Raw genomic sequence first — 27265 nt, 5'->3', positions numbered from 1 at the left:
AGTGATGATGAGGGCTGACCCCACACAGCCTGAATGCAAATTCTAAATTCATCTCATTTCGAATAGATCATAGGAGTTAAAGCTTACGATGAAATTCATCCGGGGAGAAATTCATCATATGCGGGAGCATAATAATTATTAAGAAATTAATTTGTAGCCTGTAGGTATGATAATATGTGCGAAGTGTGAATAACATACATACTACATAGGATCTTTTATTTCTTTATATTGAAGTTATAAATATAACAAAAAGATACGAAAGTATGATAACCATGTTATAAAATCATACATCAATATTTAATTTTGTAACTAACTAACTACCTAGTTAGTTAGGTAGTTACCTAACACAAAAAATTCTCGTCTTAATTATCAAGTTTTTCATAATTTGATCAAATCGTCAAGGCTTTTTCCATACTAATATTATAACGAGGAAAGATTTTATATATTTAAATGTTTTTATCGAAGTCTCAAAAACTACTAAGTAGGTAACTATAGTGTATACCGATTTCAAAAATTATTTTACAGCTCAACTCACTTAGGTATCAACTATAACTATCAAGTTAGGTACCTTAATAGGTACCTACATTATTAGATTAGAAAGACCGTATGACGGTATCCGCGGTCAATTAAGGGTGTCCCTTCGTCCAGCATACTCACCATGGAATCCTGATATTTCATGAATGTCAAAAAACTGTTCTGAAATAGTGCTAAATAGTGCCCAAAGGAAAAAAATAGTGCTCTTGTACTTGCGAAGTTATAGCCATAGTTCGATGAGTATGCTGGACGAAGGTTTCGCCCAGCATACTCACCTCCGTCCGGAGAATCTGTATACGCTTCAAACATAATTCATACTTCAAAAAATAGTTCCCAAATAGTGCCAAACGGTGCCCAAAAAGAAAAAACAGTGCTCGAATAACTTCGGAGTTACAGGCTTCGTTCAGTGAGTATGCTGGGCGTAGGTTCTACGCCCAGCATACTCACCTCAGTGCGCGAATATCGAACGAGCTATAGGTACAATTTACGTCTCAAAAAATTGTGCTTGAAATAGTGCCCAATATCAGTCCAATTTTTGCTTGACTTTTGACCTAGAAAACCATGAAATTTGATTGTAAACTTCTACATACATTACATTGAGTACAGTCGAATACAATATTATTAACTTTCTTTCTAACAATTTTTGTCTTGTGTAAATTATTAATTGTCTATGTAAGGGAGTATTTACTTTAGAATCGCAATATTATTAATTACACATTATTTTAATAATACTTTATAATAATATGATTAAGCCTTCGCGCGTCGCATGGGACCCCGGTAGCTAGGAACAATGATTTTATATATTTTGTCTAGATCACGGCGCTTGAAGGATTAAGATATCAAATGAAGTAAATCATGCATGAAAAATAAAGTTGCTGTTATTAATGCTTACATTACAACTGACAAAATTATTCAAAATAATCATTTTCCGGATCAAGGACGGTACCACAACGTTTACGGAATTGACCTGTATTCCTCATGTGATAAAGTTCAATATAGTGTGGCAGTAATGGATGCACGTACGGTCAATAGGTATGGGGCTTACGACGCGCGGCGCCCGCGACGCAAATGAATATGTTTATGTTTAAATACTAGATGGCGCTGCCCTAACATCTTACGATTATTAGACAAGACTGATCTGTATTTTGAAGGTGATAAGGGTCCATTTTGTGTCACAAAGCAATCGAAACGAACAAGCGCTTCTCAGTTTCTTTGTTTGTTTACTTCGTCGCACATCATTATAATAACGCCGGCTTTTGAGTTTGACTACATAGTGGGTTGCAAAACCAAACAATGTGTTGGTGATGTCATTATTTACCTATATAAAATTGTGTATCTAGTACGTAATCAATATAGGAGCTGCACCCAAATCAGTAAGTATATTTCAATTTATAATAGTGGCATTTAACTAAATTGATTTTACACTCATTCATTAATTGCACTGTAAAACTGTATAATTTATATATGTAATTGTAAAAAGGAAACTGTATAATTTCCTTTTTACAATTTTTCAAGATATTAATTTTATTCGCTGCAAATGACTGTTTTTATTCAGACAAACACACAATGCAATGAAGTAATAGACTTCATTTACGCTTAAAGTTTCATTCATTTATTATTATTTATAAAATATATAATAATGCATTTAATCGAAAGTTTTTGACATGTGAGAAAATAATTATTTCCAATAACATGAAGTCTACAATTAGAAAGTTTAATATTTTTGTCCAAAAACATGTGTCGACGACTGTACCCCATTTTACGTTAGTATGTAGAAGTTTACATTAAAATTTAATGGTTTTCTAAGTCAAAAGTCAAGCAAAAATTGGACTGATATTGGGCACTATTTCAAGCACAATTTTTTGAGACGTAAATTATACCTATAGCTCGTTCGATATTCGCGCACTGAGGTGAGTATGCTGGGCGTAGAACCTACGCCCAGCATACTCACTGAACGAAGCCTATAACTCCGAAGTTATTCGAGCACTGTTTTTTCTTTTTGGGCACCGTTTGGCACTATTTGGGAACTATTTTTTGAAGTATGAATTATGTTTGAAGCGTATACAGATTCTCCGGACGGAGGTGAGTATGCTGGGCGAAACCTTCGTCCAGCATACTCATCGAACTATGGCTATAACTTCGCAAGTACAAGAGCACTATTTTTTTCCTTTGGGCACTATTTAGCACTATTTCAGAACAGTTTTTTGACATTCATGAAATATCAGGATTCCATGGTGAGTATGCTGGACGAAGGGACACAATTAAGGAAAGCTGGCATGTTCACAGTACTCACACTTATGCAATTTCACTTACAGTATGTTCAAAAATAAATGCGACTCTAGTTTCATTTTAGACTTGAATTGTAAAACGGTGCGTTGTAGATAAATATATGCAAATATAATTATGAAAGCTCTCATAATTTACCTGTAAAATTAAAATTTAAAAGTAAATCAATTGATGAACTTAATTATTTATTCTAATAATAATCAATTGGATAAAAGTATTAATAATCATTCAATTATCAAATAATAATTAAATTTCAGGTCATAAAAACAATACAAATAACACGTGTACGCTCACTCCCAACACACGGATGGTTGTTTTGATATTGATTTATATAACGGACGTCTTCTGCAGTTGCGGAGCAGTCTTGTCCTGACTTTGGTCGAGTAAAGATATCTAAGAAATATTATATTTGTAGTAAGTACGTAATACCTACCAATACGCGCTAACAAATATGTGTTACCTACATGTTTATTGTATAATTTTCACACTATTGGTTTTCAAAACTCAAACTCAAACATTTATTTATTTATTATTTATTATTATACAATTAGACTTCTTCTAGAAGCACTTTTGAATCGTCATAACAGTTTAACAGTTTTAACATTAAATACTGTAAAATAGTCTATAATTCTTCCATTTACTGTATCACAAAATTCTTCATAGATTTTTAGATATTCGTACTACACCAATTACATCACCCTGTATTTATAAACAATTGCAAAATAAAAGCTACACATAGGCCGGGAGATACTGACACAAAATTTCGGGTCATTTGTAACAGAATGGCGGTTCTACAGGGGTCTTATTACGCAATGACAAAAAGAAAAATGATGGTCAGAACGCTGGTACCGGCGGACTAGTCGCGCGGGCGTTAGTCGCCATGCCATACTTTTCGGACGTTTCCAAATGGCCACCATACCGCCGAAAATCTGCAAAAAATTTTTTTATGGCGACTATTTGGAATCGTCCGAAAAGTATGGCATGGCGATTTTAGTAAATGGCTGCACGACGATGGTTACCTGTGCAAAAGTTAGCGCGGTACAAATGTTTGAATTGTTTTTTTAAATCAACGCATTCACGTCGGTAAGGCGGACTGTAAGTCACATCGTAAAAGTATGGCATGACACTACCGCCTACATCTTTTTTAAGGGCTATCGGTAAATTCTAAAATTTTTGTGTTACAAATCGTTGGACTTTCGCTATTTATCCGACGAGTGTGACTAACGCCCACGCGACTAGTCCACCGGTACCAGCGTTCTGACCATCATTTTTCTTTTTGTCATTGCGTACTAAGACCCCTCTAGACCGCCATCCTGTTACAAATGACCCGAAATTTTGTGTCAGTATCTCCCGGCCTAACATGTGCAATGTGTAAATGTGTTGACGTTCCAGCTCTTCTTAATATAGGTATATGAGCTATATTTTTGATTTATGTATATGTATCCCATGGAAATATATTATATGTATACTTCGTGTATCCTAATTCCTAGGTATATAGCTGAGCAGACGCGGACGCACTGCCATCAGAGATAATATTATGATAGTTAACATTTGTTTGAACGCGCTAATCTCAGGAACTACTGGTAGGATTTGAAAAATTATTTCGGTGTTATATAGCCCATTTATCGAGGAAGGCTTATAGAATTATTAGGTATATCATCACGCTAAGACCCATAGGAGCGGAGTATTGCGGGTAAACCGCAGGGAATAGCTAGTCGTTTATAATACTTAATTTACAGAGTACGTTGAGTTGTTTAAAAAAGTTTTTACACACTAACACAGTTAACTAGTCACAAATAAAACAACAATATTTTTATTAAAATCATTTATTATCTAAAGAATACGTCGCAGTGTCATATCCATTGAGTACCATCATTCGATCTATCCAATCTCTAAATACGGCAACATTTACATAGACCCCGGGAGTACTATCTTGCCCGCAACCGATACCCCATGAGACAATACCGGTTTCGTAATACCGGTTTTCTTGATTCTGGAATAAAAATAAATGTAATTTTTAACCGACTTAAAAAAAGGAGAAGGTTCTCAATTTGGCCGGTATATTTTTTATATTATTACATATGTTAATTTTTCTCTCCATAAGAACCACAACCAAGTAATATTATAGAATTACAATTAACGAAATCGGGTCAGCCGTTCTCAAGTCTTGCGCTTAGTAACACATTTGGCGATCCATTTTTTACGGGCCTCAGTCATAGTACATTGTAGTAGTACCACACCCCGGACACTCCATACAAAATTATCGTTTTGACAGTCACACTGTAGAGACTGCAAATGTGTGTGTTAACGCTTTATGGTTGGCACATTTGTGTCTAGCGAAAAAAAAATTCGCGTTTTTCTGATGAAATCCGTAAACAGAACAATATCTAACCATTTTCTACGAAAAACGATATTCACAAATCCACGTTGTGTATCGTCCTTACGAAAAAATGCGGGCCATCTAATAGACTGATCGTGCGGGGTGAGGTAAGTGTTTAATTTTGGCGGGAGGCGGAGAGTGTCCGTTCTGTAGCGTTTAGCTACTATTATGTATTCTGTGGTAGTACATCAACCAATAAGCGTAATTCCCCCCCTCCCCCCACTTACCCGTACAGGACACACGAGGGGCGACCCCCCGTCCCCCTTGCACGTATCTTTCCCCTCCACTCCCCCCGCACACATGAAAGATTTGCTCAATTTGAAGAATTTCCCCAATCTTGTGTGACGCAGTCGTTCCTGGCAATCGCCCTGCTCTACTACTGGAATTTCTACCTGAAAATACATATTAATATTTGTTTAATTCATAAATTAATTGTTTGGAATCTTTTGTCCTAGTTGCCTGGAAGAGATCGCTAATAAGTGAGAAGGCAGTTAAATAAGTTTAATTTCTATTTCTGTAATTAATTTTAAGGTTTTTGAGTGTACAACATTGAAGTGTTAAATAAATATATTTTTACTTTTACGGTCTTTCATTTGATTCCTGAATCCAAAAAATAGCCTTATGCAAAATTTCCTAACTAAAAAAAAAGAAATGGAAAAAAATGACAGCTAGATAATAATAGTAACTATATTATAACAACTGAACTACATTATATCTACAATATAAAATTTGAGGCCATGAGTTGATTGAGCAAAAATCAAAACTTTGCAAAAAAATGAACCAATTTCAAAAAAGCAATCATTCCTAAGACTTTATTTTTTACTAGCTTCCGCCCGCGGCTTCGCCCGCGTGGTGTTTTTTCGCAATAAAAGGTAGCCTATGTTCTTTCTCAGGGTCTAAATTCTGTCAGGATTGTCTGTGCCAAATTTCATCAAAATCGGTTGAGAGGATTTAAGCGGGAAAGCGTAACAGACAGACAGACAGAGTTACTTTCGCATTTATAATATTAGTAGGGATTTTTAATTAATAGAAAAAATATCTTACCTTTTTCAATATAACCTGGTACCGTCCATTCTCCCCAAATTCATTCTTACCCCATCCGGAGGCAAAGCAAGGTGCCCCCGTAGTGGGGACATACCCCGGTGGGGGCAAACAGGCCAAACCCACGTTAGGGGCACGTTGCATTGGGGACGCTAGGAATAGGAGTGCTATGTCGTTGTGAAGGTTTCCTGTATGGGGTAATAATATACTAAAAAACACGCTTAAACTCTATGGTATGGTAAAAAAAAATATAAAAATGTCCCCATGTAGCCTACATAATTGTATAAAAATAAATATAATTAAAAAATATCTTAAATACAACAAGCTTTAATAAGATAAGCCCATGGAATTATTGTATTGTAGTAGCCTTGATAAAGTGTACAAAGTTTGAATTACATCTGTCCGTTTAAAGTCGGCCAAAATCGAGTCTGAAGGAGACGGTTACATACAAAGTACAAACATACAGGTGAAGCTAATAAAAGCGTGATAAAACGCTACAAAATGTAAAGAAAATTCTAGTGTTTTATAGAGTCAAAAAGGGGTTTTTACACTGACACGCCCCTGTAAGTTCGATTTTGACCTAGATGAAACAATATTCGCATGTTTAATTTTCCTTATAAATTACTAGCTTTCCGCCCGCGGCTTCGCCCGCGTTTTCAAAGAAAAACCCGTTTCCGTGGGATTTCCGGGATAAAACCCATCCTATCTGTTAATCCAAGTTACCCTCTATATGTGTGCTAAATTTAATTGTAATCGGTTCTGTAGTATTTGCGTGAAAGAGTAACAAATACACACACACACATATCCTCACAAACTTTCGCATTTATAATATTAGTAGGAGTAGGATAGAAAGTAGGAAGTAGGATAGAATAGGACACTTAACCACCTAATTAACCATCTTTATAAGTCAAAAAGTCCAGGGGACCGTGTACCTATAGCGCTGTTTTTTTTCCTCCCAGTAAATAATAATGTGCAAGACATGCTACGGGATCAGACACGACACATTTACAAGGTAAATTAGCTTGGAGAAATTTTTGCATATGTAGTGGTGTGTATATTACTCAGATCTTAGAGCGCGTTTCCACTATATCGTTCTGGCCTATACAAAAATGTTTCGATATCCTAACATTACTATTTAATTTTATACTTATTCCTAGCAACACTTTTGTTTTCAATAAAAACAAGTTTTTATTTGAAAGAAAATGGTTTTGACTTTATAAAAAAAAATATATCATTCCATATTTACGTTCTTGAGCAAACGACAAGGCGACTACCGTGAAACAATAAAATATCGTGTCCATAATAATTTGTTTCATAATTAATATTTGACCATAATAATTACGAAACAAAACAAATAAATAAATCGTCACTTGATAGTGGAAAGTGGAAACACGCACAAAACCAGAATAAACCAGTTTACGCTGTCCGCAGGTGCCACGTGCAGTCGTTTGGTAGCGTTAGAACATAAAGCACATTTCATTCAAAAATTATAATTATTATGTACGTAGTTTAATTGATAAATTTTGTATTTGTTGATTGTTGTTATTATTTGTTATTATTGTTATAATATTTGTTGAAGTGAATTACATGTCCCGCAGCCGGAGGCCCCAAATGAAAACTCAGATGTACTTAAAAACTACATTTAATAGCTAAAATGAGACTTTTACACCCATGTCTGCACGATGCAGACCGGAGTTAAAGAATGAATTTATACAGTTTAATAATTATAAAGACGTAAGCTTGGATGCTAACTAAGGGAAATCGCATCCACATTCTATTCCCGTGCGAACGGCGTATTCAGCAGTTTTGTATGAAGGCAGGGCCATAACTAGTGTTTAATTTGTGTGTAAGTGTTGTAACTTTATATTGTTAATTCAATATGGCTCCAGTGTTAAAACATGGTCGAGGCAAGCCTTTGACTTCTCAAACTAAAGAATTAAACTTTAAATGTCGTTTCTTTTTCAGGTTAGTAAATTTTTCATTTTAGTAACATTGTTAATGTAAAAGTTATATGTATGTTAAATGTGCAAATATTAAAATAAAGTCTCATCTTTTTCAGAGGAGAAACACATATAGTTTAATTTAAAATCCCTTATATATACAGGGTTACTTGTAAAACACCGGCAACCTCGCAGGACAAGATAGCTAACATCATAAGTAACAACATTTCGACTTTTGATAATTTGTTAGATTTTATTTTCATACAAAAATAAATATTCATTTAATTTTCCGTCTGAATATTATAAACTCTACGCCTCCCAAAAATTACGTAAACAAAAAGCGAACGAGAGGGGGAAGGGGGCGTCGCGTCGTCCATCCGATAATTAATAGAACATAGACTTACAAAATAATGTAAGGAGAGTACAATAAAAGTTTAAAAAATCATTTAAAAATAATTTATTGCGTTATGCCAAAAGTCGTAGAACAAATGTTGTTACTTATGATGTTAGCTATCTTGTCCTGCGAGGTTGCTGGTGTTTTACAAGTAACCCTGTATAAAATAAAAACTAAAAATAAAATGTTGTTTTATTTTATTTGCTGACCATACACTACTACAAACGCAAAAATTTCTCCAAGCTAATTTACCTGTACCTGAATAATGTAGGTCAATTGTTAAACGAAGTATCCAAGTAACCGTAAAAAAAGTAAAAAGTACCTAACATAGATTAGCATAGAAGGAAAATGTTATTACGTCATTCATACAATCTTAACCACCTGAGTACCTTAATGATACAAGTCTAAATTACCAATGTCAGGAAGTTAAAATTACTGAAGTCTTGATAAAATAAATAACCCTAAAAAACGTATAAATACGAACGTGTTTGTTGGTTTGTCTTTCTTTCACGTCGTAATATCTATTTCATAATATGATTTTTGTGTCTGAAGATGGTTAGGAGGCTAGAAAGTGATATACAGGGTGTAATCGTTAAGTGTGCACGGGCGATTATTCCGTAACTATTACAGATATCAAAAAACTTTAAACTGATATCGAAAGTACTTAACCTAACGTGTAAAATGGCCATAATAAATTTTCAAAAATAAAACGAGAAATATCTAAAAAAATAACTTGAAACCCTCCCATACATTTAGTATGAGAAAATCCAAAAGTAATGATAATCAATATTAAACAAGGTCATTACAGTTAAAATAATTATGTATTTCTCTAGATAGTCTTTTAACTAGATAATACACTTCGATTTTTTTTCCTAAACTTAAAAAAAAACCTTTGACTTAATCCACAAAAACCCCTCTACTGCGGCCATCACTTCGCTGTCGTCTTAAAATTTCTTGCTAAGACGGTATTTCTTGTGCCGAGGAAAGGGATAGAAATAACTAGGAGCTAGATCTAACAAATAGGGTGGGTGTTCAAGCATTTGGAATGCCGATTTTTGAATGGCAGCCATTGCAACTGACGCTTTGTGATCTGGTGCGTTGTCTGGGTGAAACAGCATTCAAGCCCGCATTTTACCATGTCTCTTTTCCTTACTAACCTACCGCAATCTTTTAATTTGGTCTGTGTAGTAGTAGCCCAATATTTAGTGGCTACCTTCTTAAAATATTCCACCATAATTATTCCTTCAGCGTCCCAAAAAAACTACCGCTGTAATCTATCTCACTAATTTTCACTTTGAATTTTTTCATCGTCACTTTGGAAGCTCCCATCGCAGGCTATTGATTGTTTCTTGGTTTCAGCATAAACATGGTGAACCCGGGTAACGTCCATTATCACAAATCGTGACAAAAATTATCCTAATCTCATTAAAAATTTAGAAATTCACCCTCTAAATGTCGAATCGTTGTTTCTTCTTTTCGTCGGGAAACATTCTGGCACCCACGGTTCACATTCAAACTAATGTAAATATGTACTTGGAAACGTGGCCTGTTGATATGATTTTTTTGTGATAATTTAGTGAGTACATGAGCAAGCAAAAAACATTTATTTTATATTTTTATGTGCGCAGGAAATACCCAATTATCATTACTTTTGGATTAACCAGTACATTTAATATGAAAGATTTTAGGTTTTTCTTTCTTTTTTTGGTTTTCTGCTTTAATTACTGCGCAAATTTGAAGGGGAGTTCATTTAGAAACCGTAAATAGAGCTCCTCATTGTATTGCACAATGAGGACATCACTTCGAGAATCTGATATGAATGTTATAGGCAAACTCCGAAGCTCCGGCGCTCCTAGGTTGGACTGGTCAATCCTCAGGTCAGACTGAATGACTTAGTCAAAGCCCAAACAAATGTAAATTTTCGGCCTTTGACTAAACAATTTTCGTCAAACCTGGGAGAGACTAATTTGGTCAGGCAAACGTCAAAACACAATTTTATTAAATCGGGGTTTGACGAGTTAAACTCCGATATAGGTATGAAGTGTCTTATCTTTGTATATTTGGAAGCATTTTATCATTTAAGCAGCTTTCAAGTCTTAAGAACCGCTTAACTCTGCCAGTTCTGACACCTGATTGGTCAGCTTACGTGATTTTCACTTTTATATTTGAGATGCTTTGAGAGAATGCCGTGTGGCATTAGGCCCGCCTTTTGTACGATGTGCAATAAAGTATAAAATAAATAAATAAATGCTTTGGAATATACGGAGGTTAGTTTGTTTAAGATTAAGTATAAAAAAATAACATTTTTAAAATTTTGATTTTTATTGTTTTAATAATTTCTTAAGTAATTAAAATGAAAAATTAATCATTTTTCTGACATGGTGAGGCATTAACTTTAATGTTAATTGTTTTAATAATTTCTTAGGTAATTAAAATGAAAAGTTAATCTTTATTCTGGCATGGTGAGGCATTATGACATTTAGAATTGCACAATACATTAGACCTTTTACATTTGCATAATTTTGAAGAGCAAGAGGAACACCGCGGTCCGCGAGAGACATTATGAACCTGTTTAAACATGTTCAGATCAACGTTTGACCGAGAATTGCAGTCGCTTCTAGGATTGACTAGGCCAAAACCGAAACAGAATAATTTACTTTCGACGTTTGACTGAAAAGTTAGGAGCTCCTGGGTTTGACTAAAAATACTTCAGGCAAAGGGCGAAATTGAAATGTATTTCGGGGATTGCCTGATGGCTTTGGCCAAACCTAGGATAAACCAGTCCTTCCGCGAAGAGACTGTGTATCGGACTTTGACTATAACATGAATACAAAATGTATGGGAAATAAAATGTATGGGAGCGTTTAATGTAACATTTTTGGATATTTCTCGTTTTATCTTTAAAAATTTATTATGGCCATTTTACTCATTAGGTTAAGTACTTTCGATATCAGTTTAAAGTTTTTTGATATCTGCAATAGATTCGTAATAATCGCTTGTGCACACTTAACGATTACACCCTGTATACCTTATCAAGTCTAGATAATAGTTTTAACTCGATAAAACACCCCTAAAACTGACCTTATATTAAAGTCCTGAAGAATTATATTCCCATCATTCCTAATCTAGTCTTTTTAATACTAATTTCGACCCTAGAAGCTAGTTAACCCTAAAATACTCACGCTTATTAAAACCCTCATGAACTACCACCCTATCCACTCTCTTCTCTTGTTTGGGATATATCTCTTTCGTCGTTTGTGTATCCCATTCTCCCGCTAAACTCTATAGTGATGTTCCTCAGACTACACTAATATTATAAATACGAATGTGTGTTTGTTTATTAAACGACTTCAAAAAAAAGGAGGAGGTTATCAATTCGGCCGGTATGTTTTTTTATGTATGTACACCGATTACTCCGAGGTTTCTGTACCGATTTACGTGATTCTTTTTTTGTTTGATGCGGAATGGTGTCGAATTGGTCCCATAAAATTTTTATTTATCTATCTATTGTGACGCAACAGAACGATTTTAGGGTATGATTTTAGTATTTGGTTTAGAGGCTATAAAGTGACGTAGTCTCGTTAAAATGGTAATTTTCTTTCTCTTCAGAGGCGAAAAGCTAGTCTAGGCTTAATCTAGGAAGATTTAATAGCCTTTAACCACTATACCTAGAACACCTGGAAATACTCACGCTTATTAAACTCCTCATGTATTACCACCCTATGCACTTTCTTCTCTTGATTAGGATATATCTCTTTCTTCGTCTGTGTATCCCATTCTCCCGCTCTAGCTCGATAGTGATGTTCTTCATCGACAATATGAGCCGCTGTGAGCACAACACTAGGGTGGATTAGGGAACCTCCACCTTTGTATAGGTTGAATAGTAGGGAGTTCGCGTCGTTCTCGTTTACTGGTTCTTCTCTGAAAATGTTAAAATACTAAATTTTTAAATAGAAAAAAAAATGATCACGAAGCGAGATTTCGAATCCACGTTTTAATGTTTGGACTTCTCTTTTTGCTAGGGTAAGGATTTTCAAAAACAAAAAGAAAATAATTAGGGCGGAGTCGGGGCGAACAGCTAGTAATTTATAGAAGGGAGTTATTCTGATGTGTGATAAATGAAAAACAATTCAATCAGTAAGGTAAAGAAGAAATGTAGGAAATGGTTTAACTGAGGTCGAAATCATTACAGAAACATAAAGTTTGTCGAAAATATTTGTGTTTGTGAAGAAGAAGAAGATTTCATTATCGAACTTTAGATATATGTAATTTTTATACGACAAAAATAAACATATATTACTTTAAAACAGCCACCATCCAGGGGAATTCCCCGAATTTCGCGTAGTCCCCGCTCGGATCACCGGTCGATACGAAACCGACCCCATTTGGGTTCCGCCAACCACAACCGTCATGCTGTAACCATTATTATAAAACCATTGAGATAATATTACTACGTATGGAGGAGACACCACGAACAAAATCTGTGCGCCATTTTTTTGCTCAAACTAAGTTTTAAAAATTATTATCTAGTTAGGTACGTACCGATGAAAAGTATTCCTTTGCACTTTTCCGTATTATTTGTACAATATCGTAACACACACGAAGGCATATTTGAAACCGAAAACCGCTCAACATACGCCATATGGCGGAGCGGAACATATGTGATGTAGGCGGTGTCGTCTCCATATGTATATCTCAATGTATAAAACTTATTGAAATGAAACTTCATTAGGCGCGTTGAGAGTAAAATTTCAAGGTCACGACGTGGTATCTTTGAATCTGGCCGAATAAGTTTCACTTCTGAAACGCGTGTGAGGCACACACGCTCTTTTTGTATCATTTAGAAACGATCTAAATGCGAAAGTTTGTGGGGATGTGTGTGTGTGTGTTTGTTACTCATTCACGCAAATACTACTGAACCGATTACAATGAAATTTAGCACACATATAATATTAACACGTATTTGCGTGAAAGAGTAACAAACACACACACATCCTCGCAAACTTTCGCATTTATAATATTAGTAGGATTAGTAAGAAGGATAGGAAGTAGGATAGGATACTTTAACTAAAACGAAGACAAGTATTGAACTTACATTTTCCGGTTTCGGAGTGATTGGATCGTCACTATCTCTGATGTTAGAAGATCGACAGCACACGTCCAAATATGATGGACACGCGCTTTCTCCGATTCTGAAAAATATCTCCCTTTTGTTATTGTTAGATTTTTTAGCATTTAAATGCATAACATTTATAATTTTTCTTCGTAATATCAGATTGGCATACCATAAACAATTAGACTAACAATCACGCTCCAAATTTGTCCAAAGCAAAACTCTGCCTATACGTTTATTAGGCAGAGTTTTCTAATGAGCTATATAGTAAATTTTTTTAACATAACTAGTGCATAATAACTAATGCATAATTAGTGTACATACAACTCTGCTCAGACTTTTTAAGTTATTGAAATGAAATGAAATGAAATAACTTTATTATGGACATAATATTATGAAAAAAAAGATACAATATAGATGAAAAAAAAGGAACTTAAAAAAAATACATATGCCATAATTAGGCCAACCACTCAGTGTGTCATCACTGATTTTCAGTGGCCGCCTTAGGATGTCTTATTGACAGTGGATGTATTTCCGTTCGGTATGCAAACTGTATTAAATATAATTTAATCGATATATATACTTTATAAATATAATAAGTAAATGAATATGAATAATATACGTATATTGTGTATTAAATTAAATTTAAATTTGTGCACATAAAATTTAATATACTTACATTTTACATATTGATACATACATATATACAGGGTGTCCCAAAAAGTAGTGATGAACGCAAGTTGGGAGGTAGAGGACCTAGAGGGCTATCCGAATCACCCCCATGTATGTTATGCGATTTTTCGTATTTTCGGAGTTATGACGTTTTTTTCAATTTTTCTGCTATCGCCGAGTACGATGATATTTTCACTCATGGTGACGTGAATTATTGCGCTAGATGCTTGATTTTTTTTGTGTGCTAAGCTGAAAGATAGGTCAATTCAGTATGGTAACATTTATTATCGTTAAATCTTCAAATGGAATAAAAAAAAGAGTTAAATGTCAAGAAAGATAAAATTATCCAGTATGTTCAAAACTTCAAGGGCCCATAAAAAAATAAAATCACATGAAAAAAGTTTTCCATTTGGCTTTTAAAAACTTGCTCTATCTATTGGGTAGCTACCCTAAAAATTTCATTTTATTATTCAGAAGGTTTCAATCGAAAAATTGAAATCTATTGTGGTAAGTGCAAATATTTTATTAACATGATGATCATTAAAACTAATAAATAGGTGTTTAATTACCAGAAATTTTTAAAATAACCCAGCTGTGGCTCAATGCAAGTGCGACATCACCTTAAAAAGTTGTATTTTAAATGTCTGAATGCCCTTTTATCATTTTTAATGGTTTCTTCTGCTACTATGAATTTCGGGGTTATTTCGTCCAAATTGTGGCATTCTTTCAAGTAGCCGAGGTCTTTTTAGTATCCCCATTGAAACAATTCAATGGGGCTTAGGTCGAGGTACCGTGGAGGCCAGGATTTAAGGCAGGCGTTACCGGCGCATGCGCAGGCTGCAACGACCAATCTATCTTTCAGGGTATCTTTGCCCTTTAGCCTGGCCTCCACGGTCCCCGGACATAAACCCTATTAATTTTTTTCCGTGGGGATACTACAAAGACGAGATACTGCCATAATTTGGACGAAATAACCCCGAAATTCATAGTAGCAGAAGAAACCATTAAAAATGATAAAAGGGCATTCAGACATTTAAAAGACAACTTTTTACGGTGATGTCGCACTTGCACTGAGCAACAGCAGGGTTATTTTAAAAATTTCTGGTAATTAAACACCTTGTTATTGGTTTTAATTTGTTTTTATTAATCATCATGTTAATTCAATTTTTTCACTTGCCTCATTTAGATTTAAATTTTTCTATTGAAGCCTTCTGAATAATAAAATGAAATTTTCAGGGTAGCTACCTGATAGATAGAGCAAGTTTTTAAAAGCCAAATGGAAAACTTTTTTTATGTGATTTTATTTTTTTACGGGCCCTTGAAGTGGTGAACATACTCGGTAATTTTATCTTTCTTGGCATTTAATTCTTTTTTTATTCCATTCAAAGTTCTAACTATAGTAAATGTTACCATACTGAATTGGCCTATCTTTCAGCTTAGCACACAAAAAAAAATCAAGCATATTCCGCAATAATTGACGTCACCATGAGTGAAAATATCATCGTACTCGGCGATAGCAGAAAAATTGAAAAAAACGTCATAACTCCGAAAATACGAAAAATCGCATAACATACATGGGGGTGATTCGGATAGCCCTCTAGGTCCTCTACCTCCCAACTTGCGTTCATCACTACTTTTTGGGACACCCTGTATATGAAATTTGTATAAGTGAGTGTATACATATTTTGAAACAAAAAACTAATCAATAAAAGGCTATTGGATGGGGTTAAAATTTCTGATTGCGCTTTTGAATGTCGAGAAGATAAGACTTCAGTTTGTTTTTAAAAGAGAATACGCTTTGTTGGGAACGAATAGGCGGCGGTAGGTCATTCCAGCATTTTGAAGCTTGAAATCTAAAACTCCCCCTAAATGCGGATGTTCTGTGAAGAGGTATTTCTAATAGAGAACCTGCGTGACGAGTCTGGTAGGCTGTATTATGATCCGCCAGCCATTTCAGTTTATCGTACAAATACACAGGCACTCTGTACTTTAAAACATTAAATAGGAGCGTAGCCAGGTGCACGTGGGTACGGTACTCCATTTTTAGTGAATTGTTATTCGACAAAAATGGTGTTACATGATCACGGTAGGGTATTTCGTAACAAAAACGGGCACAGGCGTTTTGCACCCGTTGCGCAATTTTTTTCGTGGATGTAAGCAATCTAGGCCCAACTACCGTATCAGCATAATTAAATTTGGATAAAATAAGTGATTCACATAGCAATTTTCTAACAGTAACACTTAATGAATGTCTAATACGATAGAGCAGTTTTAGCCGATAGAAACAATTTTTTGATATGTTTAAGATATGCTTGTTGAATCTCAGACCCTCATCGAATATAACACCGAGATTACGCGCTTCAGTTACTCTTTCGATAGGTTCTCCCTTAAGAAATATAGTAGGTTTTTGAGCTACAATTGAACCAATTTGATGAGGCGAACCTATGACCATATACTTGGTTTTACTGGAATTAAGAGCAAGGCAATTCGACTCTGACCATACTGATATGCGATGCAAGTCTTCATGGAGCCTTTCTAGAGCAATATCCATCTCACTGACCTTGAACGAAAGGTATAATTGAATATCATTTATTGCATAGCTTCTATCGCGGGCCTTGAGCGCGGGGACCGAATCGAGAAATTCCGAAACGAAAAAACCTCACGCTCCCCACTCCAACGGGCGCGGAGGTGTGGCTTGAAGGCATAGCATGAAAATTGCAATAGCTTTACCGCGGCAGTCCCCCGAGTGCCACTCGTCTTTTTTTATATTTTTCTTCATATCAAACATTGTCATGCTCATTACTAAAACTTTATGTTCCGAGATATTTGAGCAATATTGTGTCTAGTTCTTTGTTTTTTTATAAAATCTTCATAAATACTTGTAATATAAGATAAATATACTTGGTTATAAAAAAATGATGCAGAACACTGTAAGATTTAAAAAGGAAAAATTAGTTTTTTGGGTTGGTCGAGTGTCATATTTCAGTTTAAGTTTTCATTAAACCTAAGTTTATTTGGAAATACTCTTATTAAATCATTGAGATAATATTACTACGTATGGAGGAGACACCACGAACAAAATCTGTGCGCCATTTTTTTGCTCTAACTAAGTTTTAAAAATTATTATCTAGTTAGGTACTTACGGATAAAAGTTATTCCTTTGCACTTTTCCGTATTATTTGTACAATATCGTAACACACACGAAGGCATATTTGATGCGTTTCACTTTAAAACAAATAAAAAATGAGCGTGCAGTTACGCCATATGGCGTATGTTGAGCGGAACTTAAGTGATGTAGGCGGTGTCGTCTCCATATTATGTATATCTCAATGTATTAAATACTCTTACCGTATATCTATAATACCAGCGCCATCTGTATTCAACGTGCCGTTTTCATTACACAAATAGTAAACCACGCACACGCCTGGCTCGTTGTCCTTTGTCATACATTTTGTGTCCGGCGTCACTGGAAGAGATATTAAAAATTTAAGTATTGGATGTAAATGGTACCTATTCTATCGATTTAAAAAATACTTTAGCCAGCAAAATGCTACATTATTCTCGAGTACCTAGCTTATTGTAATGTCTATCCCGAACCAGCCCCCCTAGTCAAGTGGCTTTCTGTTAGCGTAGCGTTCAATAGAATAGACTACAAATGTATGAGATTGACGTAAGCTGTAGATAAGCTTACGTCAATCTCATACATTCGTAGTCTATTCTATTGAACGCTACGCTAACAGAAAGCCACTTGACTAGGGGGGCTGTGCGGAGTCGGAAGGAGCGGCTAGTTTCTAATATTTTAAAGAGGTTTTCGTATTTGTAAAAAAAAGGGTAAATCTTCGGAAATCTTGATATGATGAAGAAAATACTTTCCCGTACACGTACGTACTTTCTATACACAACTAGACCAACAATCGCCTAAAAAAAAAACAAAAATGTCCGAGATGTTATTTAAACTATTCATTCAAATTAGCTCCTTATTTCGTCGTAGTAATGTTCAAAGTCTATTGTATCGCTCATAAGAAAACTCTGCTTAATACACGTATAGGCAGACTTTTGCTTAGGACAAGTTTTCAACGTGATTGTGTTCTCTATTTGCGTGAATGCACTTACATAAAGGTATTTGGGAGTGATATAGCCTATTTCAAAAGTGGGTGAAGCCGGGACAAGCGGCTAGTGGTAATAATATCTTACCCTCATTGCCATCTTTGGGCTGCGATGGGTCAAGGTTCAAACCTGACACCACCAAAAGGAGCGTCGCAAAAGTAGCTTGGTATCTCCACATCTGAAATCAAATGTAAATTGTGTCACTTTAATGCTTTTCAAATCCTTGCTACGTTATAGCCTACGTTGGAAAAAACGTGGGAGGTTCTCGATTCGACTGTTTTTTTTTTAATATGTACTGAACTCTGTTTTGTGTTTGATTTGTCCCATTTTAGAATAGTCGTACCTCCTTCCTCGAGAACGTCGACCGAGTTAACGAGATCTTTTTAAGAGGTGATAATTTTTTTTTTAATTAATTGAGTAGCACCTAATACATAATAATTCGGAGTACTTATTTTCGTTAGGACTTAGGTCTAAGAAAGGTACTACTGGTTCTAATTGATAGTTTTTGTGTTGAATAGTCCATTTATCGAGTAAGGAAGTGTTATAGACTTATTAATATTATGCTGTAGGAAGGGAGCAGCAATGAAAAATTTTGCAAGAATTAAAATATATTCCTTTTTATTAGCTTCTGTTGAATGCACTGCATAAACGGTTATGACCTTATGTTTGTATGTTATCTATCTGTCGCAGCCCGCAGGCAAATTGTATTATTTCGCCGTTTACAAACGTTCGGCATTTTCATCATAAATTTTTTGTCTGGATAAGGGGGTAGGTTAGGTAAGGTTCATATTTTTTTTAACCATACAGAAATAGGAGCCCCCCGAAGCAGCACTCCGTCGGCTGGCAACTGTATTTTTGTGGAAGTTAAGAAAAAGTAAATCCTCAGCATATTACAAAATGCCGAGCGTTTGTAAACAGCGAAATAATACAATTTTCCTGCGACATATGTATCTATACTAATATTATAAATGCGAAAATTGTTGAAAGTATGTTTGTTTCACGTCACAATAAAAACGTTTTTTTATGATTCTTGTGTCTGGACATAATTAGGAAGTTAGAGAGTGACATAGGCTACTTTTACCGCGGGGAAACATTTTATGCCCATGGGGATTTCCTATACTACGCGGGCGGAAAATTTATGAGGGTGCCAAGACTTCTTATTCCTTTTATCCTACTTCCTACTAACCTACTAATATTGCGAAAATTTGTGACGATGGATGTATGTGTATGTATGTTTGTTACTCTTTCACGCAAAGACTACTGAACCGATTACAATGAAATTTAGCACACATATAGAGGGTAACTTGGATTAACACATAGGATAGATTTTATCTCGGAAATCCCACGGGAACGGGAACTATGCGGGTTATTCTTGGAAAAGGCGGGCGAAGCCGCGGGCGTAATTCTAGTTATCCCATAAATTAATACGGGTAAAACCGCGCGGCTGAACAAGTAATGTAAGGTAAAACACAGTTCGCTAGGTCAGCTGGTTATAAATAATAATGAATATACAGACAGTATGAATCATATTGCGTAAAGACCGCGGTTTTCCTTGTTGAGATATAAATGTACGGTCTACTGTTAGTACAGGGAATGTCAATATTATAAGGGATATAGTTTTATAACTGTGATTACGAATCATTTTAAAATAAGTATGGGTTTTTCATACGCGGTTACATTTTGACTGACCATGGTGACGTATTAAGCGCGTCACACACGATGAAGATACTATGTAACTATAATATTTTATCTTAAGATACTGTTATATTTTATATTACAGTATCTTAAGGTATCCGGTATCAGCGTTCTGACCATCATTTTTCTTTTTGTCATTGCGTACTAAGACCCCTGTAGAACCGCCATCCTGTTACAAATGACCCGAAATTTTGTGTTATATTATATTTTACGGGCCGTGCCGCTCGGTTTTACCCACATTTTTCCGTTCCTAATGGTTCCTAGATTAACGCGTTCATGCAAACGAACAATCAAACAAACATTTCTTCACTTCTCATCGTTACTAACTTCTCAATTAGGTATTTCAGCTATTATTGCCTAATGCTAAGAACGAATTAAACGAATGAATGTTATTTTACAACTAGCAGCTCCGCGCGGTTTCACCCCCGTGGCTCCACTCCTGTTGGTCGTAGCGTGATGATATATAGCCTATAACCTTCCTCGATAAATGGGCTATCTAACACCGAAAGAATTTTTCAAATCGGACCAGTAGTTCTCGAGATTAGTGCGTTCAAACAAACAAACAAACAAACAAACTCTTCAGCTTTATAATATTAGTATAGTTAATATGTATTAGTAGGACTAGTAGGAGAGGATTAGTAGGATAGGATTAGTAGGATTGGATAGGATAGGATTATAATATGTTTTTGTTTTTCTTTCTCTTGCAACGGAGGCTCGAGATCGATAATTTCCGCTATTTTTGCGCGGCTAGAACTGGATCCGCTCTTGAACTCTTCGGTAACAACTAGGTACTTATTAAGTTTTTGACAGTTCTATTATTTATAAAATATTGCGATTCTATGGTAATTGAATAGAAAACAAGTGCTCATATTACACTAGGTAGTCTACCCTCGATTTATTTATGACGACGCGGTTGGCGCAGTGGTAAAGTAACTGCCTATTGAGCCGACGGTCCCGGGTTCGATCCCCGGTCAGGGCAAATATTTGTGTGATGAACACAATTATTTGTTCTTGGGTCTGGGTGTTATTATCTATATATGTATTTATTAAATATTATATTATATTTATCGTCGCCTAGTACCTACCCACAACACAAGCCTTAATTGAGCTTACTGTGGGACTAGGTCGATTTGTGTAATAATGTCCTATAAGTAATTTTTATTTAGTTATTTATATTTATTTATTTACGAAATGTACTCTTTGGTCTTTATTCATTCATCATAATCGAAAGTACACAGAAACACACACAAAAATAAAATTTGTTAAGTGGTTCACCAATTAAAGATTTTAAGAATATGCATTAGTGATAAAGCTGTACTCACGTATTATTTATATTCTATTCTATGCATAATAATTTGTAAAATCAAAACTTTGCAAAAGTTTTGCACGAAAATGAACTTTAAAAGCATTAAGCTTAAGGTCACAGAGTTGCTTACCATGAACGCCTTGTTTATTTAATATTACATAACTAAACTAATATTTTATTAACACTGAAAATTTTTTAAACTAATACAACACTACGCAATTTATTTGTTTGACATTGGAGGTACTTTTTCTTTTAGAATAACGACACTGTCTCTCGTTAAAAGGTTGAACACAGACTAAAAAGTAGACAGTGAAAAAAATAATGGTTCAACTTGTTTGTGAATGTTGCCAGTGTCAGAATCAAATTTCCCTAAGTGGGAGGTCTTAGATATTTTTTTACAATAAGTGGATATACTATAATATCTAGGTGTTACAAATTTTTTGTTTGTTTAGAAGAATGGAATCACTTATCAAACATTGCAAATACATAACATTTTGTAAAAGGTATTCCTATATATTATGACAAACTAACTAAGTAGTATCATGGTAGTATGCAAAGCAGGAGCAATGAGTTGATAATATTGATTGAATTGGAAAATACAAATGTTAAATTTGAACATCATAAATTTATCTGAAATACAGAGAAACCAATCTTATCTAAATGGCGCTAATAAAAAAATACGTGTGGCACTCGAGGACTGCCGTGGTAAAGCTATTGCATAGCATCGCATCGTCGTGCCGGTTGGAGTGGGAAGTGTTAGGTTTTTTCTTTACGGAATTTTTATATTCGGTCGCCGCGCTCAAAGTCTGAGATAAAAGCTATGCAATAGCTTAAAAATTTAATTCCCATTCATTCTGACATACACGTGCACAGCTTATAGTTACTGAATAAGAATTATTTACTATTCAGTGACCTCAGAGTTGAGTTCAGTGACCTCACATTTATTTCAAGCATTCCTTTTATTTATCTTTTCCCAAATGTAGGTAGGTATGTGAATAATAAAGTCCCTACTTCTGAGCACATTTCAAACTTATGGCAACCCACTGATATTAGATTAGACAATAATAATTAAACTAGATGTGACATCATCTAATGATTTTATTGAAACTTATTGGTTTTATAATGTTAAAATAATGACTGTTAAATTATCACAGATATTATTATTGATTTTTGTTTGTGTTAAGTAACTAGAATAATTTAAGTTCAAAATTAAAGTATTTTTAAAGTGAAACTTTTATTACATCGTCTCAAACTTTTTGGTCTGTGTAGCGCATGTCGCGTGACGATCGAACCATACGATAATAATTATTATCGTACAAATACGATTTTGTGCCTAAGTTTCACTTTTACCGTGGTTTCATAAAACCACACAACTTTTTTATAATATTGTTATTTTATTATAATAATGTTTAAAAGGTTATCTAGTAAAGTGTAGAGTACATTTCAAATTCAAATTCAAATATTTTTATTCATGGGACCAGGACCCAACGATTCTACTTTCTATACTCTGTCCATTATATTATTTGCTTTTTGACAGCTTCACGCCTATGAAGGATTGTATTGTCTATGTTAAAATGTCATACAAATAATTATCGTTCTTCATGGACAGGTCCCGCCCACTTAGTGATGTCTACACAGAATTATTCAATGATGGGTCGATAGATTATAATAATCGATAGAAATACTCTGTAAAATATATCCGATACAGAAAAACTCTTCTATTATGTTATATAATTTAAACGTAAAGACAACCAAATTGTAAGATACAAACCAATAAATAATAAAATATTAGTTTAGTTTAGTTTTAACATACAATGCATAGATATGTGGTCTTATTATTACATATCTTATTAGTACGTTTACGTTGTAATTATTATTTACGTACCTGATTCGATTTATGATAATATTTTGAATTTATAATTGAAATGGTATCACAATCGATAATCTTTTGAACATCACTTCTGGTATCACCCGTCGAGCTGTCAAAAAGCAATTCTTATAGTGGACAGACTATAGTTTCTACAATTATTGTATCAAGGAGATATATTCAATCAATAAGTTTAAATTTATTTTAAATTTCCGGCCCGCGCTTTTCTCCCCCCTATACAGATTATATTATAGACTATGTAATATTATATGCTTAAGTCCGGGATACAGTAGTTCCAGAGATTAGTGCCCACAAACTACGGTATAAACATTATACCTAATAATATATACTAGCTTTCCACCAGCGCCGCGCCGCGAAATAGCCGAAAAATGTAAAATAATTGCTATTTTTTTGTAAAAAAGACATAAAAATTATTAAAAAAAAAAAATGTTGTGTGGTTTTATGAAACCACGGTAAAAGTGAAACTGTTCGAACGGTTCCGAACACTGCTTTGTGTAGCGCATGTCGCGTGACGGTCGGCTGCCGAGTAGGTATACCTACTCGGCAGCCTCGATACACGCGACACGCGCTACACAGACCAAAAAGTTTGAGACGATGCGATGATAAAAGTTTCACTTTAAAAAACCAGTCAGACTTCGTCTTAGACAACCATGCCTTAAAAGGTTGTAAGTAATTGTCTCTACTAGCTTCGCCTTAAAGCTTTGCATCCATCTCCCAATCACCCTGTTTAATAAAAGTTAAAACCTTCCTTTTCAATCACATCTATTAAAAGAAACCGCATCATTAGTTTTAAAGATTAGGACTTTGAGACTAAGTATGTAGTGATAGTGATTTTTATCAGTAACTAGATACACCCACTTTTCAAATACACGTCTTGTTTGATTGATTTGATTCATACAATGTAGATATTTTTAGCACTAAAGTAAATCTTCTATCTATAATAAAAATTAATCACTAAATGTGCTGTAAAAAATGAGTGAAACTCGAGAATGGTTAATCATAAATATGGTAGAACAACGTCTGCTGGGGCAGCTAGTCAATATGCAGTTAGTAATCAATAAATTATTAATTAATTTATTGATTCTTATAAACATTGAGTTACTATGTACTACGTACTAGAGAGGGCGTCACTACTACACTCTTTGTAACACGAAATAGAGGCAAACGTCATAAACCAATTGAAGTGAAACTTCTATAACGGGGTTGGACAAAAATTTAGTGTAACATTTTTGCGTTACGCCGTACGCGTGACATTTTTGCGTTACGCCGTACGCGTGACATTTTTGCGTTACGCCATACTCGTGACATTTTTAAGGTCATAAAGAAGTTTCACTTCTTACGTGTGTACTCTAGTACACGCATAAATTTTTTTGAAGTGAAACTTCTTTATCGGAGTTGGAAAAAAATGTAGTGTAACATTTTTTCGTTACGCGTGACATTTTTCCGCTACGCGCCATTTTTTTCTTATACCTAACACGCGTGATTCGACGTATTTCGACGTATTATTTTTGTACAGTTGAATATAGTAAACGAAAGAAGTTTCACTTCTTACGTGTGTACACTAGTACACGCACACATTTTTTTTGTTTCATTGATTGGTTTTAGTTTATAAGTAACTAGCGACCCTCCCCGGCTTCGCACGGGTGCAATGCTGATACTAAATACACTACAGAAAAACTGTGAACGTTGTATATAAAAACATAGCGGCCCGCTCCGACTTCGTATAGATAGCCTGGCGGCCGGCCGGTACCGCCGCAAACGCTACGTCCCGCAATTTTTAAATCTGTAATATCTTCGAAAATATTCACTTAAATCATACGGTGTAAAGGGCCATATAGATCTATATTAAACGAACAATGTATTCAAGGTATTTAATTGGTTAAGGATTAATGCTGTATTGGTTAAAATCGCATCGAAAATTAGCCATCATTTTTCGTAAAAAGTAAATGACAAAAAAATGTTATTGTGGGTTATCCATAAGAGATAGACATATACCATCGCGGACTTTTCTATAGACCTTTTCAATGTGTATAATACTTAGTACATTATTTTGATAAAACTCGTAGGGTTCAGCCTGCGTTTGCAATGTAAGCGGAAAAAATGTAATTTTTTACGACATCACTTTAGAAACCTCAAAAATAACAGTACTTCTCCACTATTTAATGGATGTTATTATACATATAAACCTTCCTCTTGAATCACTCTATCTATTAAAAAAAACCGCATCAAAATCCGTTGCGTAGTTTCAAAGATTTAAGCGTACAAAGGGACATAGGGACATAAGGACATAGGGACATAGGGACAGGGAAATCGACTTTGTTTTATACTATGTAGTGATAAGAGGCAGAATATCTAAAAAGTGTATGACTTACTAGCCGCCCCGCGCCGCGCCGCCGCGGCCGCGCTTGTCACACAGATTTTGTTCGTGGTGTCCTCTCTATACGTAGTCTGTGATACGTAGTAATCACGTAGTAATAATACATCAATGCTTATAAATAAGTATTCTGATAATACCATATTGTAATGGTTGCGGTCGTCGACTTTGTTTTAAACGAGTAGTGATTTAACCCGCGGAGTTCCCGTTTCCGTTGGAGCTTTTAATGATGAAATCTACAATAATATTATAATATTAAACTATCCACATATTACTATTCATTCGGATCGGTTATTTGAATTTAACGTTTTTATAATTTATAAAACCAGATTTCGTAACTTCTCTTTTCTTTCAGGTGCGGGCAAGTGTAGGTATCTGAAGCTGTTGTATTTTTCTAGTAGGCCCAGTTACATAATATGATACTTTGAGTTCGTAATAAGCAAAAAATCTACATAATCTTTCTTTTTATTAAAAGGGGAAAGATTTTTTTTTTAGTTTGAGTTTGAGTTTAATATTTGAATTTGAATTATCCGTGCATTATCCACAAACTACAGATAACTAATTATTATTTTATCTGAGTTTGAAAGTTTAACTGTTTGACAGCACTTTGACAGCAGAATATGACACCGACCAAGACACCGACTCGGCGAGTGGCGACTCGTTATTATTTTTTATAAACAAAATAATTGAAAGAGGTTCGGTTATCGGTATTACTTGCTCTGTGGAGGTCAAAGAGTAAAGTAATAAAAGGGGGTGGAGGTTCTGTGAAGACTTTGATTGGAGCCACAATCTACACTTTTTGAAGACAAAGAAATAGGTTAAAAAAAAACCAAACTAATCATTTATTATTAAGAACTGACAAACTTAGGTAGGTTAAAATAAAATTGCCTTTTTTTAATAAATCTAATTGAATTAAGTTGAAAATACCTTATCCTAAAACCCTATTAAAAATTATTTACATCATAGCAAACTTTTGCTAATGCCGTTCTTTATATCATTAGTCCTAACTCCTACTGCAGCTGTTCTTAGTCATCGAAAAAATTCACTTTCATTACCAAACACAAAAATCCAAGCACGATGATAAGCAACATGTTCATAATATGTTTGTGTTAAAATTTAAAATGCATACATTACAGAATCATGGAGGATCCGTTCGTCACCTGTCCATATAACAAGATGCACAGAATCCCGAGATCTCGAATACAGCGGCACATAGTAAAATGTCCAGACAAAAGTCCAGATTTTAGTTTTTGTCCCTACAACGCTACTCACATCTTGCCTACTAAAGATATACTCAAACACACTGAAGACTGCCCTTCAAAATTCCTTATATATCCTGAAAATAAGCCTCCGGTTGTAAATTCAACTATAGTGGCTCCTAAACCGATATTACAAAGAGAATACTTGCCAGAGACGGATCCTAATCATGAGATTTGGGATGATTAAAGTAAGAATTCTCTAGAAGCGGTCATAGCTTGACCACAGTGGCTGTGTCATGCCCTAGGTATGTGCGTTGAAGCAGGACCAGGTAAGAA

The 27265-nt window shown here is 34.8% G+C and overlaps 1 protein-coding gene across 1 annotated transcript; it reads right to left on the bottom strand.

Annotated features, from left to right (window-relative positions):
- Positions 1-4630: 4630 nt before the first annotated feature.
- On the bottom strand, positions 4631-21759 carry LOC149896148 (phenoloxidase-activating factor 2-like). Its single transcript, XM_090118179.1, has 9 exons — positions 21599-21759; positions 18555-18645; positions 17709-17826; positions 13671-13767; positions 12876-12988; positions 12267-12496; positions 6245-6429; positions 5428-5592; positions 4631-4813 (listed from the first exon to the last, which is right to left on the bottom strand). The coding sequence occupies exons 1-9, from the start codon at positions 21599-21601 to the stop codon at positions 4643-4645; spliced, it is 1173 nt and encodes a 390-aa protein (XP_089974305.1). The 5' UTR covers positions 21602-21759; the 3' UTR covers positions 4631-4642.
- Positions 21760-27265: the final 5506 nt, after the last annotated feature.

The sequence above is a fragment of the Colias eurytheme genome, chromosome 29, assembly GCF_061535395.1.
Source record: "Colias eurytheme isolate Ceu_HAF_F1 chromosome 29, ilColEury1 Martin Lab GWU primary, whole genome shotgun sequence".
Lineage (NCBI taxonomy): Eukaryota > Metazoa > Arthropoda > Insecta > Lepidoptera > Pieridae > Colias > Colias eurytheme.
The sequence above is the reverse complement of the archived record's forward strand: the minus strand, read 5'-3'. Positions and strand labels throughout refer to the sequence as shown.

Coding starts and splice junctions, on each gene's coding strand:
- LOC149896148 (XM_090118179.1), bottom strand. Junction 12,497..12,875: donor TGGATGGTGGCTGTTTTAAA/GTAATATATGTT, acceptor TAACATTTTCAG/AGAAGAACCAGTAAACGAGA. Junction 4,814..5,427: donor CCCTCGTGTGTCCTGTACGG/GTAAGTGGGGGG, acceptor TTTTTATTCCAG/AATCAAGAAAACCGGTATTA.